The 15,245-nt window shown below is 40.0% G+C and overlaps 1 protein-coding gene across 3 annotated transcripts; it reads left to right on the plus strand.

Moving 5' to 3' along the window:
* The first annotated feature begins 2,066 nt into the window (after positions 1 to 2,066).
* Positions 2,067 to 11,794, plus strand: khdrbs1a (KH domain containing, RNA binding, signal transduction associated 1a). 3 transcript variants are annotated; one of them, XR_006025463.1, is made up of 10 exons: positions 2,067 to 2,443; positions 3,643 to 3,764; positions 3,899 to 4,015; positions 4,120 to 4,266; positions 4,368 to 4,513; positions 4,649 to 4,931; positions 7,129 to 7,202; positions 7,308 to 7,378; positions 7,500 to 7,672; positions 9,763 to 11,794. XR_006025463.1 is itself a non-coding variant. In XM_042072675.1 (9 exons), the coding sequence occupies exons 1-9, from the start codon at positions 2,305 to 2,307 to the stop codon at positions 7,610 to 7,612; spliced, it is 1,212 nt and encodes a 403-aa protein (XP_041928609.1). In that variant the 5' UTR covers positions 2,067 to 2,304; the 3' UTR covers positions 7,613 to 8,540. The 3 variants fall into 3 exon arrangements, 2 of the variants coding, with proteins under 2 accessions (XP_041928609.1, XP_041928610.1); XM_042072675.1 differs by lacking the exon at positions 9,763 to 11,794 and having other exon boundaries at positions 7,500 to 8,540; XM_042072676.1 differs by lacking the exon at positions 9,763 to 11,794 and having other exon boundaries at positions 7,308 to 7,366; positions 7,500 to 8,540.
* The last annotated feature ends 3,451 nt before the right edge of the window (positions 11,795 to 15,245 follow it).

Genomic DNA, 15,245 nt, shown 5'->3' on the forward strand with positions numbered 1-15,245 from the left:
GTGTTCATGATATCTAATGCCTGTTCTGGCATTGTTTTAGAACATATCAGGTTTAATGATAAACAATTAAACCCAGCACTACAAATCATCCTCAGAAAGGAAGATGCAGAAAGGGAAAAAGGTGGTTTGCCCCACCGACAATTACATTATATTGGCATAGCCATATACTCTATGCTGGTAAAAAAGAGACATGGTAGGTAGGGTATTTCAAGATAGAAAGAGCAGTAGTACATGATAAACCTATGTGCCTTGTTTGCTTATAAGTGGGTGTAGAAAAGGAGTGTGTCATTAAACAACAACTGATACCCATACAAAAATGATAATGACCACGAGAATAGCCATGACAGCCCCCACAAGGTTTCGTTCAAATAAATCCGACCCACTGTCTATGTCTGACACCCTGGTTTTAGATGGTTCTTAATTGCCCATTCAGGGTCCTCCCTGATAGCTGAAACTTGTTTTCTATGCACTGTCTGACCCAAATGACATTGTAACACTAAAGGTTTTGCCCTGTCATTGTTCCTGTGATGAGCAGACCATTTGGCCTATTCAAGCCTGATAGCCCATTTCACACAACTGCATGACAAACCAAATCCGTGAATGTTTTTCTTGAGAATACATTGTAGGCCTACATCTGCTTTGTATTCATATCCATATTTATTCTGTTTTCTTATATTATATTCTGTTACACTGCATACACTGTATCTATATTACTCTACAACTATTATACTATTAGGCCTACTGCTACATTGCACATTATCTGTACATGTTTTTCCTACATTGTTCACATTACATAGCCATATTTATTCTGCTCTAAGGGAACTGCTAATACACTGCACATATTTACATTTAATTTATATTACTCGATACCACCTTCTGTAAATCAACTGTATACTACTGCACTATATTTATTGAACTGTCTATGTCTGTCTATACTCTGTATCACATTGCACTTTTCTGCTTGTTTTGCACTTCTGCTGGTTAAACGCAAACTGCATTTCGTTATCTTTGTACTTGTACTCTGCACAATGATAGGCCTACTAAAGTTGAATCTAATCTATTCATTTTGATATGTGCTTATTTCCTTTGAAATTGTTTTTGAGTGAATTTCCTTATATGTCAAAACAGTGTAATTGGGAAATAATGAAAATGCCACAATAATTAACATCCACAACAGAAGACAGCAACCTCTTTGGGATAGACTAATAATATGGGGCCCTATGTATTTTTTTTACTGTATGCCTTCTGGAGTGCTTGGACTCTCTTCTTAGATACTGGGTGAATAGAGTAAAATGTTTAACTAGAATATATCACCACAAAACGTGCCCAGTTGTTTACCCACATAAAGCAATCTGAACAATGGATAAATTCAGGTTCAAAATTATTGTTAGAATAAACAAACAAAACAAAAAAACAGGAATGAAGATGTAGGCTGAGTCTTCAAAAATTAAACAAAAATGACAGGAACTCCAAATCAGCCAAATTGCCAAGGTGATAATGGTAACTCAAGCTTGGACTTCTTGTGTGAGAGGCAGTAGGCTACCCTGGAAATCCACAGTTCTCGCGATTTCCAGGCTAGCAGTAGGCTATGCCATGATCACATGCTAACTAGGCCTAGGCTACACAAGGCTTCTTAACTGTCTTAAAGGCAGGAAACGCAAATCTACAAATAAAGTCACTGGAAACAAACTGTGTAGGCCTAGAACTACTACACTACAAAAGGAGAGGCAAAATTCGACTTGCCTATTTTTTTTTTCTTTATTTGAAGCACGCATGGTGCAGTGGGTAGCCTAATAGATGAACAACATGACAACCTGTGATTTGCCACTTCTTGCAGCTGAGAGAAGCCGGCTTTTATTGAAAATTAATGATTTCCTGTATCTTTTGCAGCTCAAGTCGGCGGCGGTGTGTAGGGCTACGTATATGCTACGTACAGTAGGCCTAAATAGTAAAAGAAAAAAGACAGTATAAAACGGGTAACAGCAGTGACAGCCCACCGAGCCCACCCAACGAGGATTTTTAAACTTTAGATGGGTGGAGCCAGAGGGGTGGAGCATGAAACGTGTGCCGTGACTTCACATCCGTCTAGGTTTTATATCTGGTTGGTCTTCTCTGGGTCTTCTCCAGCCTCTCAGAAAACTGCTATTAATGTTAACTTTCGGACGCGAAAACAAAACCTGAAAGTAGAGAGATATTTCACAACCAGTGATAGATAAAGACAAAGGATCAAGTTCGACCAGACGTGTGTATTATATTGTGCAGGGAAATTGCTTTCGTTTCAACAGACGTTAATACCAGATCAAAATGGATACCACACCAAAGGATAATCGCAAAGCTAAAAAGCCTAAAATGGAGGACGACAGCAAATACCTTCCAGAGCTTCTAGCTGAGAAAGATAGTCTTGATGCATCGTTTACTCACGCAATGAAGCTTCTAAATGAAGGTAATTTACAGTTAATTCACCGCCTTCTATCGGCTTTGAAGCATGGCAAAGTAGGCCCAGTCGCATGGCAAATGCTAACGTTAGCGAGCTAACGATGGCTAGCTACAAACGAAACCTGTTTTTGCGGCTATACAAACTTGAATTCTAACCACGCGTTCATTAACATTAGCATCCTTATGTGGCAATTGTGTATGTGTGGAACAACGTCATGACTGTCGCAGTGGCTGTGAATGACTTTGTTGTATGCTGTCCAAAGATTGTAGATTATCGTTCCAATTGTTACATTTTAGCGCCAACCATTTGATAACGTTAGATTTCGGTCTTGGCTTTTGTTGGAGCTAACGTTACCGGATACGTTAGCGAGCTATCATTTCCTGAAGTGTGATGCGACTTTTGGTTGAGAATGTGTAAAATACCCATATTATATTGTTAGAGTCTTATGACCGACATTAATGCAAGTAAAAAGCTGGCGTTTTTGGTTATGGCCTAGTTTTGTGTTGAGCCCGTGTTAATGAAAACACCGTCATTAGCGTTTGCTAAGATTACCCTTTGCTAAGATTAGCATTTGTACATCGTCTGAATGGGTGCTACATGTAGTTAACGTTAGCTTTTAATGCTTGTGTTAACTGTTAACGTTAACGTTAATTCCAAGGTCCTCTTTTTAAAGGTAATGTTACATTGCTAAAGTCAGTCTCCTTATGCCTTACTGCGGCCTCGTGCGCCACCTGGCCTGCTAAGGATAGTTGTATCGCGCATTTTTCTTTGTCCATAACGTACATCCTAGACATGTTTAATTAGTCTGAAGCATTCAATACCAGAGTAAAAAATTTCGAAAATATCACATGTTTGGTACAAAAAGGTTGCGATTTTATTTACTGTGACGATTGAAGACAATCGAAACATTATTTTTATCATGATGCCACAGCTGGTACGTGGGGATGTAACGTGAAGACGATGAATGAGATGGTCATTGGTATTACTCTGGTCTTCTCATTTAAAACCCGGGTCTGCCCGTTTAAAAAAAGCATCAATGTAATTTTTTTTTTTAATGTTTTATGGAAAATGTCGACTGCTTTGAGGTAATTAGTTTAACTTATGCACCCATTAATACCTTGATTGGATAATGCAAGAGTCCGCAAAAGAAAGGAGCATTAATTATTGTCGTTTATAAATTAAGCCAACAATGGTCTCTTCTACAGAAATTGAAAGGATCCAGAAAGGAGAACCCAAGAAAGAAGCAGAGACCTACTTGGACCTCTTCAGCACAAAGAATGTGAGGGTGAAGGAGAGGGTGTTGATTCCTGTAAAGCAGTACCCACGTGTAAGTGCATCTCTTAAATTCGGCTCAGTAGATAACTTGTTTGAATTTGGGTTTTTTTTTGGTTGTAACTAAAGCCATAATATTACAGTGTGAGATTTGTCTTCTCATCCTCTTTTATCCTTTACCCCACCCAGTTTAACTTTGTTGGGAAGATCTTGGGACCACAGGGGAACACCATCAAACGACTACAGGAGGACACAGGGGCAAAGATATCTGTTCTGGGCAGAGGATCCATGAGGGATAAGAACAAGGTAATGGTCTCTTTCTAAAACCTATGATGTATTTCCATACCGACTGTATAAAACCTTTTCATAAGGAATGGCTGTGGTTGTTAAATCATTGTTCTGCCTCCCAGGAGGAAGAGCTTAGGAAGGGTGGAGAGCCCAAATATGCCCATCTGGCCATGGAGCTGCATGTGTTCATTGAGGTGTACGCTCCGATTCCTGAGGCATACCTGCGCATGGCCCATGCTATGGAGGAAGTGAAGAAGTTCTTGGTTCCTGTAAGTCTTAGAATATTTGTGGTATCTTACTTATTAACCTGTTATATGTTTGTTTTGCTATGATCTGACATAACTGGTTACATCTGCTTTTCTCTGATCAGGTTGATAATCTTGAGGACATCCACCAGGAGCCGTACATGGACATAGGCGGCTACATTAATGGCTCTCAGGACCAAGGAGGCAGAGGCCGTGGCGGACCACCAGGCAGGGGGAGAGGAGCCCCACCACCCCCTATGTCTGTGCAAAGGTTGGTGTCAGACTCTGCCACTATTTCGACCATTTCTCACACTTAGAATCTTAATGAGTGTTAAGTGTCTTGCATTAACTCCCATCTCACACTTAACTTTAATGACTTATATTGTTTGTCCTTCTTGACTTCCAGGGGTCGCGGCATGCCTCCACGTGGAGCAGGTCCCCGTGGTGGTGCACAGCGAGGAGGTCCTGGTCGAGGTGGAGCCGTGAGGGGGGCTCCCACTGGCAGAGGTGGACCTCCACCCACTGCACCCCCAGGCAGAGGGGGCGCCGCCACACGGGCAAGGCCCTCTGCACCCCCTCCCCAGAGGATGCTGCCTTCCTCAGCACTCTCTCACCAGCACCACCAGCAACAGCACCAGCCTCAACATCAGCACCAGCATCCAGCAGCCCCCGAGTCCTATGAGGAATATGTGAGTTATACTGTAACATGAAGATGAGTTGCTGTATTATAAGCAGGGCTTTGAACCGAATTTTTTTTTTTTTTTTCCCAATCGGTTCGTTCCGAACAGAAACGGAATTGTAACGTTTCCGGTTATGAGTTCCACCAATAAATTGACGTTCCCGAACCGGTTAGAACAAAAAAATACTGTTCCCGGAATGGTTAATTTCGTTCCTGTCAGCTGTTTAATGCTATAGAATTATGTCCCATCTTTCTCATCCAGCTTAAACCAAATGTAATCATATTACAACCATTATTAAAGAATAATTATATTATTAATAATAATAATAATAATAATAATAATGAAATAGGCCTACAATTATTTGAAATGTGTAGTTTATTGTTTATTGAGAATTTCCACACAAACGTAACCACATTATTAAGACATGTGGTTATGCCACTCGGGCAACAACAAATTCCAACTGTCGGGGGGGGGGGGGGGGGGAGAAAGAGAGGCCATTTAGCCAAATGTTCGCTAGTCCATCATTAACGTGGAGTCGACAAATATAGCTATTGATATTGTGTTTGGAATGAGCGTTTTAATTAACGATGGATCGTAATTTACCTCTTATCATTGAGTATGACCAGAAGTTTATGAAGGGGGTAAATTTACTCATCTAATTTGCATATTATGACGTCACTGGATGGCAACCACCGTGAATTATGCACATTTCAGTAAATACTAGATGTTGAACATATTTGAGCAGTTTTACTTTCTTTTTTTGTGATTTAACCGACATAACAAATGAACAGGAAAACAGTCACATGTAAACCAACAATAGTAAACTATTACTATAATCACAAACCCTATGCTACTATACAATAAAGTAGCCTGGTCAAACCTGTTCCATATCGCGGGTGACTTTGAAGTTCTTCAGAGCCCTATTTTTACAACCCCTGCTGTCTATACCATGTCCATTACGGACACATCACTACTGTCACTGGCACCTCCAGCTATGTTGGGCAGAGGGTCGAAATAAGCATGGTATGCTTAGTGGACACTGTCAAAAGACGCACCTCCATTCACAGACGCTCCGTGACCATCAGTCAATAGACGATCGATCATATTCTCCAAAAGGCAGATATTCTCCTTCAGAATCAGAATAGCTGAATAACAGACCCAAGACTTCATCACGCGTGTTTTTTTTTTTTTTTTTTTTTTTTTCTCCCAACATTTGGTGTATTTCTGGTTCAATTTGTGCAAAACTAAGGCTCTCATCGCTTCCGAGTTATGGAGGAAATGCATGTCTTCGTGTGTTTCTCGCGTGTTTTCGCGAACTTCCTGAAAACTTTGCAGGGCTTAAAGTGTTCAGGAACCGTGCCTGAATTCAGGTGTGAGCTGGTATGCTTTAGATTTGAAAATGGGCAATTAGACTACAGTATATATGACCTACTCATAAATGTCTGAACATGACAGACTTTTTATTGCTTTAAAGGAGAATTCCGGTTTGATATTGACCTAAAGTGTGTTGAAATGTGATACCGAGTGTTAACGTATGTCTCATAGCCCATCTCGGCTTGTCCCCTGCACTCAAATCTGGCGCTAGTTAGCCGATGCTACCAACAGCTTTTTCAATGGTGGTGCTTCGGCATTGGGCTAGCCATGCAAATAAATCACTGTTGCAAGACTATTTATACAGACCGTATCTTCGAAGTTTAGCGTTTGCAGCCATCTTGAATTTAGTCACGATAAGTCGAGCGACGAGTAAGAATGAACAGGTATAAGGGATCAGATTCCAAAATAATTCCGTGGAAATGCATGGATTCCGGTTGCTGCTACTTATCATACCTGTTCATTCTTACTCGTCGCTCGACTAAATTCAAGATGGCTGCAAACGCTAAACTTCGTGAAGATACTGTCTGTATAAAATAGTCTTGTAAGTAAACTACCAGTGCTTTTTCGAAGTTCTCAATGTCTCGTTTTAAATGTCAGGACCCTCGGAAGTCTACCAATGAAGTGTGGAGATGCATTGAGCCTCGTAAATGGTGTAATTATTTATTTGCATGGCTAGCCCGATGCCGAAGCACCACCATTGAAAAAGCTGTTGGTAGCATCGGCTAGCAGATTTTGGAAACACACTTTAGGTCAATATCACACCGGAATTCTCCTTTAAGCCCTGTGGTTGTAAAAAGCGCTGATGGTAACATGCTTGCGGTTTCCTTTTCAGTCATACGATGAAACCTACCCTGAAGGCTCTTACGAAGGGTATGACTACAGCCACTACAGTCAGCCTCCCCAAGCGTAAGTTTCTGCTCCATCTTGTCCCTGCTATGTAATAGTTGCTTTCTGAGCTATTATTGTGAAAATGCAAATTGCATGTAACTGCAACACCGTTTGTCTCCACAGAGAGACTGAATACTATGACTATGGGCATGGAGAGGCACAGGAGACGTATGAGTCCTATGGTATGGGTAAATGTAATTATCTGTTCCAAATATGTATAGCAATTCAATATAAAAAAAAGTTCAGCTTTTATCTATGATCAATGCTGTGTTTCAACTCTCTCTTTCTCTTTCTCTCTCTTTCTCTTTCTCACAGCTGAGGATGACTGGGGGGAAGGTGGATGGGCGGCAGGCCAGGGTGGTAAAGCAGCAGCTCCCCGACAGAATAAGAATGCCCCTCGGGCACATCCGTACGCACGGCCTTTCTGATCGCTGAGCCAGTTTCCCGGGCAACCGCATCGAGTTCTAACTCCTTTTTAACGACTCAAAGTAATTTTTCACCTTTTCCATCCTCTTTTCTGTGCTTTTGATCGAGAGGAATACATGTCCCTGTAACTGTTAAAAGGGACTGTCATAGCCAGGACTGCACTGTTTGATTTTAATTAATTTAGTTGTCAACCCCCTGCTTGCCTTTTTTTTTTTTTTTTTTATACTGCATCATCTGTATGGGTAAAATGGCCTGCTTGAAATGCCCTGTGAGCATTGTGGTTGGATTGTCACGGTCACTTTGTGTTTGGTATTTTTATGATGTGTCCCCTTTTTAGGATTTTCCCCCCTTTTTTTTATAATAAACACCACAAAACAAAAAAAACAATCAAAAACATTTGCAGCCACTATATTTTATGATCAAAAACTGTAAATGGCTACAAAAAAGAAAGAAGACAACTCAGGATGAAGGAAAACTCAATATACTGCTGTCCATATAGCGATCATTCAAGTCGTTCAGTTCAATTTGAAATGTTTCAAAACCTGTATCTACTGAATGTTCTAACAATACAATTTTTTGTTTTCTCCAAACAAAAAAAATCAAACTGTCCTTAATTAGCATAGAGCCTTTGTTAATGTCAGCCCAAGGTATGCAGGGCTCCTTATCTATGTAAAAATTTCAATAGATACACTTAATGAGGGATGTCTTTCTGACGCTTGAGTAGAATCTTCTCGGGCTCATCCAACTGAGACTGCAGCAGACCTAATAGCATGTATTCAGCATCTGGCTAATCTATAGATTGTCAACTGTACATAGCTTGTCCGTCTTTATTAAGCGTTGAGAAATACTTGTGTAAGCTTGTCTAAATAGGTGACTAAATATGACCTGTTTTGCTGCAGTATGTCAATAAACTAGTTCTTTTCCTTCGAACAAAGTTGGTATTTTTCTTTCACTTGTGACCTTTAAATGAAAATATATCGAACTAACCTAAAATGATGTTCAAAAGAAAAAACTGTTCTAGGTTTTTAAAATACAAACTTTGCATGCAGAATTATGACATCCGAATGATGAGTCTTAACATTGTCTGTTCTCTTAAAAGAAACATCAAATTAATTGTTAACTGTCCATAAATTGTGTATAAACCCTTATTGACTTGCATGTCAATTTTAAATGTGTTGAGGAGAAATGTAAATTTCTTTCTACAAAACAAAGTGTACATAGTTGCCGGAGGAGACAGTAGGACATCCCTTAAAAGATAAGATGTATTTTTATATTTTATTATGCACTTAGATTTTAATGTTCAAAGATGTGCTGGTTCTATGAGTCCTGATGACTGCAAAGATTTATAAAGGTTTATGCACAGTTTTCTGCAAATCCAAGTGCAAAAATGTCTGCTAGAACAGAGGCAGCCAAACAAATGTTTGTAAAGGTTTCTTTTTGTCTGAAAAAGTTTATGCATCTCTAAATAATTTCCAATTGCTCAAATGTTTTGTTTAGATAATGCCACAAAACTTGATTCTCACATGGTGTCATTAGGAGAGTAATCATGATCTCGCACCAAAGACCTGTATTTGCAGTGTGTGAGATTTTACTCCCCCTCTGTCGACGTAATTCAGACCTGCAGACTTGTACTTGAGTTTGATGCAAAGACTTGCTGGCTGCATTATAAAGTGCAAAGGAGAGGAGGCAAAAAACCTAGAACTCGCCGCAAACCAAAGGTAAACTAAACCCCAAATCTACCTCAGTAGTGCTTGCTGGCACTGTCTTTACATTCTTTGGTTCCCATACATGTAAGTATAAAAAAAAACACTAGTTTCTTGCACCATCAAAACTGTTGACATTAAGAGAGTGAGTAACATTAGCCAAAACAAAATTGCAACTAGAGTTCCAACTACAGTTAGAATGTACAAATTCAACTCTTGCTTGGAAAAAAAAAAGTAGGTCAGTCATGACCAAATTTATAAAGATTAATGATAGTTACAGACTATATAGTTAACATTGTCAGGTTTTATTTATTATACATCAAACAATATTGGTTAATTAAAACAATTATTGCTTAAAACAAGTTGGATGTAGGTCGTTCCTGTAGCCTCTTGCAGCACATTCTAAGATGTATGGGCTATTGCTCATAGATTTTGTGTTCTTTCTTTAGGGCTATCTGCAGGCAGTGAGCCGTAATTCTCAGCCAGGCCTCAGGATAACAGGCCACAGGTAGGTAGCAGGCAGGGGTTGGTATACATTACCACCTCGTGATCTTTGAGGTAAGGTATGATTTGAGATGAATGGTGTTGGAATTGGTGGCAGATAGGTATGTGTGTAGCCAAGGGCAGAGGTTGTTTTTGTGGCCAGACTTTATATAGTGATTTCTTCAGCCCAACCCCCTCACTAACTTGCACATTAAAATTGGCTAATGTACTGGCATGATATCAAATGTCAGGTCTTCCTCTTGTACACTGTTAGGCGATAGTATATGGTTTACCACAACGAACAACAGCCAAACTTTTTATTACCTTGTGGCTCGTCTCTATTTCTCCCTTTCAATTATTCCACAACAAGAAATTTGACAACATACATTTTATTGACATAACAGCGTTGCTTGCCATGTCATAGTTTGAATGGCACATACTTGAGGTTTCCCAAGTTTTGGATCAGGCTATCTGATCTTTTTGATTGTGAAGTCACGTCAGAGTGGTGAAATTCATGACTAACAGCTTGGTATAGAGCTCAACATTGACTACCTGCAGACTTGTTTCAGAAAGTATAAATACCATTAATTTTCTCCATTGAGAATTTGATTATAACAGGGTTCCTACGCAGTATGGAAAACATGGAAAAGTATGGAATTTGATTTTGGTAATTTCCAGGTCTGGCTAAGTATGGAAAAAAGAAACAAGGGTATGGAGAAATATTTGTGTTTCCAGACTATTGCATTTGCAGTACTAATCACTTCACTCGGGCCATAATGAACCATTCCTACTGTTGTGTAGCATAACTGTCAGTCCCCATCGTCAAGATACAACTAAAAATGACCCAGCTAAATGGACTAATATTAAGTGTCATTTTTTAATTCACTTCAGTTGTTTAATACCTTTGTTTTCACCGTGTTATCCCAAACCATAAGTGGCCACAATGTCAAGAATATGGTCAGAAAGATCAACCAAAGTATGGAATTTTCAAATGCAAAATGTGTAGGAACCCTGTTATAAGCCATAATATCATAGCTGTCCAAGATGGACCTAAAACTAGCTATGTGACTAAAAACCTGAGGTAGTGAGGAGCAGTGAGTGGCCATCCAATAAATGTTTGTCACCTTGAAAGTTGACTTTGCTGAATGCAAACAGGAAGTTGGTCATCTTTATCTTTACCTTCAAGTGGTAGCGCATTAAACAGTCAAACATTGGAAAATTGTTCACAATGGGATACAGTGGTTCCTTCGCTGCTTAGCTTGGCTTATTTTGCAGCTAGGTAACTGAATGTGGAGAAGTGTAATTTAGTCAAATGATGCAAAATCCGAAGTTGACAAAAGACCCAAGTTATACCTGTAAGAACCCGGAATAGTGAACCTGGCCACAACTACGCAATACAAATAGCCCTTGCTTAATTGTTACGATTTTGAGGGGGTCCCCTGAAATTGTCCCTCCCTCAGAACCAAAATGTTTAAGAATCTTGGGCTTAATCAATGTCTTGATGATTATAAAATGACTTCAGCATGAAACTTTTTTTGGGGGGTGGTATTGACATTAGGTATCAGGGGATTCGACTTCATGTAGCCACTTGCAGACGTCTTAAGCTGACTGCTTAATGTGATTATTTTCTGTGATTCTGATACGTTTTCAACTATGACTGGTTGAAAATGTACCAATCTCAAAAATAATCACATTTTGCAGTAAGCTTAAGACGGCTGCAGGCTGTTGCATCAAGTTGAATCCCCCTATTGTTGTGCACACACCAGTAATAATATTGGGTTGAACAAGATATTTGATAGACATTTAGTCTGTTAGTCAGTAGAGCTCAGACTGACCACTGAAGTTTTATGTATATGTATTTATATGTGGAATAATTAACTTCTCTTCCTTACCTTTTTTAGAAGCAACCTGGTCCTCCAGTTGATATTCAATTGTATGCTTTTCATTTTGAGAATACACCAAGAAATTGCCTTTTTATTAAATAAATGACTAAATCGACTTTTGTTGTGTGGAACTTTTTTGCCTTGCTTGTATTGTGGCTATGTTGTAAAGACATAATTTCCAGTTTTCATGTCTTTAAGAGGATTTTATTGTGCATGTTATCTATTATGACTTATTGCCAAACCAAACTATGATATTGATATTTTATATCGTCATTATTGTGTATCTACAGGACTGCAAGACATCCCTTACAGAAATTTCAGGTTTTGGAGAACAGTTTGCAATTATTGGTTAAAGGTGGTGGCAAACCATTGATGAACAGTTGCCACTAATGGCAAACTTCATTGTTGCCAGAACATTACTGGAAGTTTGCCTCTAGCGGTGAACAAACATCTGGCAGTATTTTCTAGTGAACTGACACATCACCCACAAGTTTGCTGCAAATCTGCCGCAAGCATTTCATTTTTGTATTGGTTGTGGGACTGTACCCACCCTGGCTGTACCAATCTCCCTTGTATGTTGCGTCGAAATAGGCCACTTGGTGTACTTCAAGAAAATTAGTTGCCAATTTGCCTTGCATTGCATGAAAAGGTGTTGCTTTGTCTGGTTTTTAAGTTTTAAATAGTTCCAAATGCAGACCTGTCGATAGATACTTTATTGATCCCCAAGGGGAAATTCAAGGTCTCGGTAGCATACAGACATCACACACAACATGCACTTACAGCAGAAATGGTAAATCTAAGTATAAACATATAACAAAACTCCACTGCACAATAGACAGTAGAAGATAAGAAAAACTAACAAAACTTAATACTAAATATACTATATAAATTAAAAAATCCACAGTGTGCTTGAGGGTGATCAAGCATGAGACGCTTGCAGTGACTGGGCCAGGACTGGCTTGTAGTTCTGTGTGCACGGTGAGGTGTTCAAGAGTGAGTGTGTGAGGTACCACGGCAACCACCCCATGTTTAGGGAGGTGCGCCACTGGATTAGGTGGTGTTGAGGAAAGGCAGGAGACAGCAGCTTCCATACAAAAATATAATATTTATTTAGTCCACAAACCAGGAGGAAGCACAGCAGAAATCCAGCGATCTTCAGTATGCATCTTCAAGTGAACATTTGAACTCGCCATTAAACTAGGCAACAATTTTAAAGACTTTCTAGGCTCCCGATCCAAACAAGGCGACCTTGCATAACTCTGGACCATACTTTATACCCTTGCCTCACAGCAAGCAAGGTTAACATTATAAACTTCAATTTACTTTCTAACTCTAAACTTCCCTGAGTCTCTGGATCTCCAGCTCTTCCCTCCATCTTCCGTTGTCTCCCGTCTTGTGTGTCTCTCCTGTGTGAAATAAGCCTGCCTTTAAATCGGCTAGGCAATTACCCAATTAGGTCTGGGCTAAACCATTATAGGGAATGTGGGGGTGGTGGTGGTCTTTACCATTAACCCAATCACAGTTAAAAATCAACACCTCAATACAGACACATACATACGAAACAAACAGCCATAAACCTGGAATTGAGTGCAGGTGAGTGTTTGGCTGCAGTCCATAGAAGTGTGGCACAAGGCAGTTTTTCCAAAAGTTTGTCATGGGGAAAAGGAGAGGACTTCTTTTTCACAGAGTGTCATGGTGAAGGTGCAAAAAGTAGTCTAGGGCAGTCAGTATTCAAACATGGAGAGGGTGAAGAGGCAGACAGACTATGCAGAGAAGTCTATCTCCTCTTCCCTTTAGTGAAGCATTGAACAGTTCAATGGCCCTGGGGACAAATGACTTCCTCAGCCTTTCAGTTGTGCATGGCAGTGAGAAGTCTCTGATCAAGCTCTTTTGCTTTTTAATAGTGCTGTAGAGTGGATGACATTTATTGTCCAAGATGTTGATCAGTTTGTTCAGGATCCTTTTGTCAGATATTGAAGTGATACACTCCAGTTCAGCTCCCACTACAGAGCCAGCTTTCCTTACCAGCCTGTCAAGTTGCCCAGCATCCTTCTTTGTGCTTCCTCCCCAGGATACCACTGCATAGAAGAGGACGCTGGCAACAACAGACTGGTAGAACATGCTGAGGAGCTTGCTGCACACATTGAAGGACCGCAGCCTCCTCAGGAAGTACAGCCTGCTCTGCCCTTTCTTGTAGAGTGCTTCAGTATTGGCTGACCAGTCCAGTTTATTGTCTAGGTGGAGACCCAGATACTTGTAGGTGCTTACCACCTCCACATTGACCCCATCAATGAAGACTGGTAGCAGAGCGGGCTTAGACCTGCGGAAATCCACCACCATCTCCTTGGTCTTTGAAGTGTTGAGTTGAAGGTGATTGAGTTTGCACCATTGCACAAAGTCCTCCACCAGGCTCCTGTACTCCTCCTCTTGCTCGTCCCTGATACACCCCACAATTGCAGTATTGTCAGAAAACTTCTGCATGTGGCATGACTCGGTGTTGTAGCAGAAGTCAGATGTGTACAGGGTGAACCGGACAGGAGAGGGCACAGTTCCCTGTGGAGCTCCGGTGCTGCTGATCAGTGTCAGAGTCAGTTCTTCAGTCTGACGAACTGTGGTCGCTCGGTCCGGTAATCTGTAATCCAGGTTACCAGGTGAGCGTCCACACCCATCTGCAAGAGCTTGTCTCCCAGTCTGAGGGGTTGGATGGTGTTAAAAGCACTTGAGAAATCAAAGAACATGTTCTGTTATGTCTGATGGATAGAAATGTAGAAACCAAATATATGGGACATTGTAGAGAAACTTGCATTTTCTGTCCTGGGATTGTTTCAATGAATGAAACTTGTGTAGGCCTAATCCAAAAATGTTCTAAATCTACTAGATTCATTTCCAGAATGAGTTCTGTAAAAGGATATGTAGCCTTATTCATTAGGCTCATGTGTTTTTCTTTAATTAAAAAACACTATCTTGATTAAAAACAACTGTGCAGTAGCCTATGCTTTTCAAGTTACTCAGGCTAGAAACTCAGGCTGTGACATCATTTGACCAAGGTGATACTAAAATTGATCAAGGCCTCATTGAATTAGGCTATTTGATGTTAAACTGTTTTGCATGCTGTATTTCAGGGGGACGATGTAAAGGTTCAACCCAGTCACATTAAAATGTCTTGGAGAAGAATGAAATCTACTGAAAATGATATTAAAATCCCTGCTGACATGCAAACAGTTTTGATTCTGGCATGTTCCCAATCACAGGCAGAGAAATGGTCGTTAAAAAGCTGAAACCCATTAGTCCCTATTAGTTATTTTCAAAAAATAGTTTTATTCATAAATAAAAACCATCTGAGATGGCACAATAGATCTTTCTCCATATGACTCAATGTTCACGTTTATTAAAAATTATAATACAAATTATCAATGAAACTATCATGATATTATCACAATCAATGAAAATACGTTTCTGGCAGAAAGTCCCATAGGGTTTGAGGTGCAACATTCTTTGACCTAGGCTAAAACCTAGGCTATGGATAAAAGTGCAAACATTATTTAGATCGTCATTTAATGTTGTTA

Source organism: Alosa sapidissima, chromosome 19, assembly GCF_018492685.1.
Source record: "Alosa sapidissima isolate fAloSap1 chromosome 19, fAloSap1.pri, whole genome shotgun sequence".
Lineage (NCBI taxonomy): Eukaryota > Metazoa > Chordata > Actinopteri > Clupeiformes > Clupeidae > Alosa > Alosa sapidissima.

Coding starts and splice junctions, on each gene's coding strand:
- khdrbs1a (XM_042072675.1), top strand. CDS start 2,305: ATGGATACCACACCAAAGGATAATCGCAAAGCTAAAAAGCCTAAAATG. Junction 4,267..4,367: donor TGAAGAAGTTCTTGGTTCCT/GTAAGTCTTAGA, acceptor TTCTCTGATCAG/GTTGATAATCTTGAGGACAT. Junction 4,514..4,648: donor CCCCCTATGTCTGTGCAAAG/GTTGGTGTCAGA, acceptor CTTGACTTCCAG/GGGTCGCGGCATGCCTCCAC.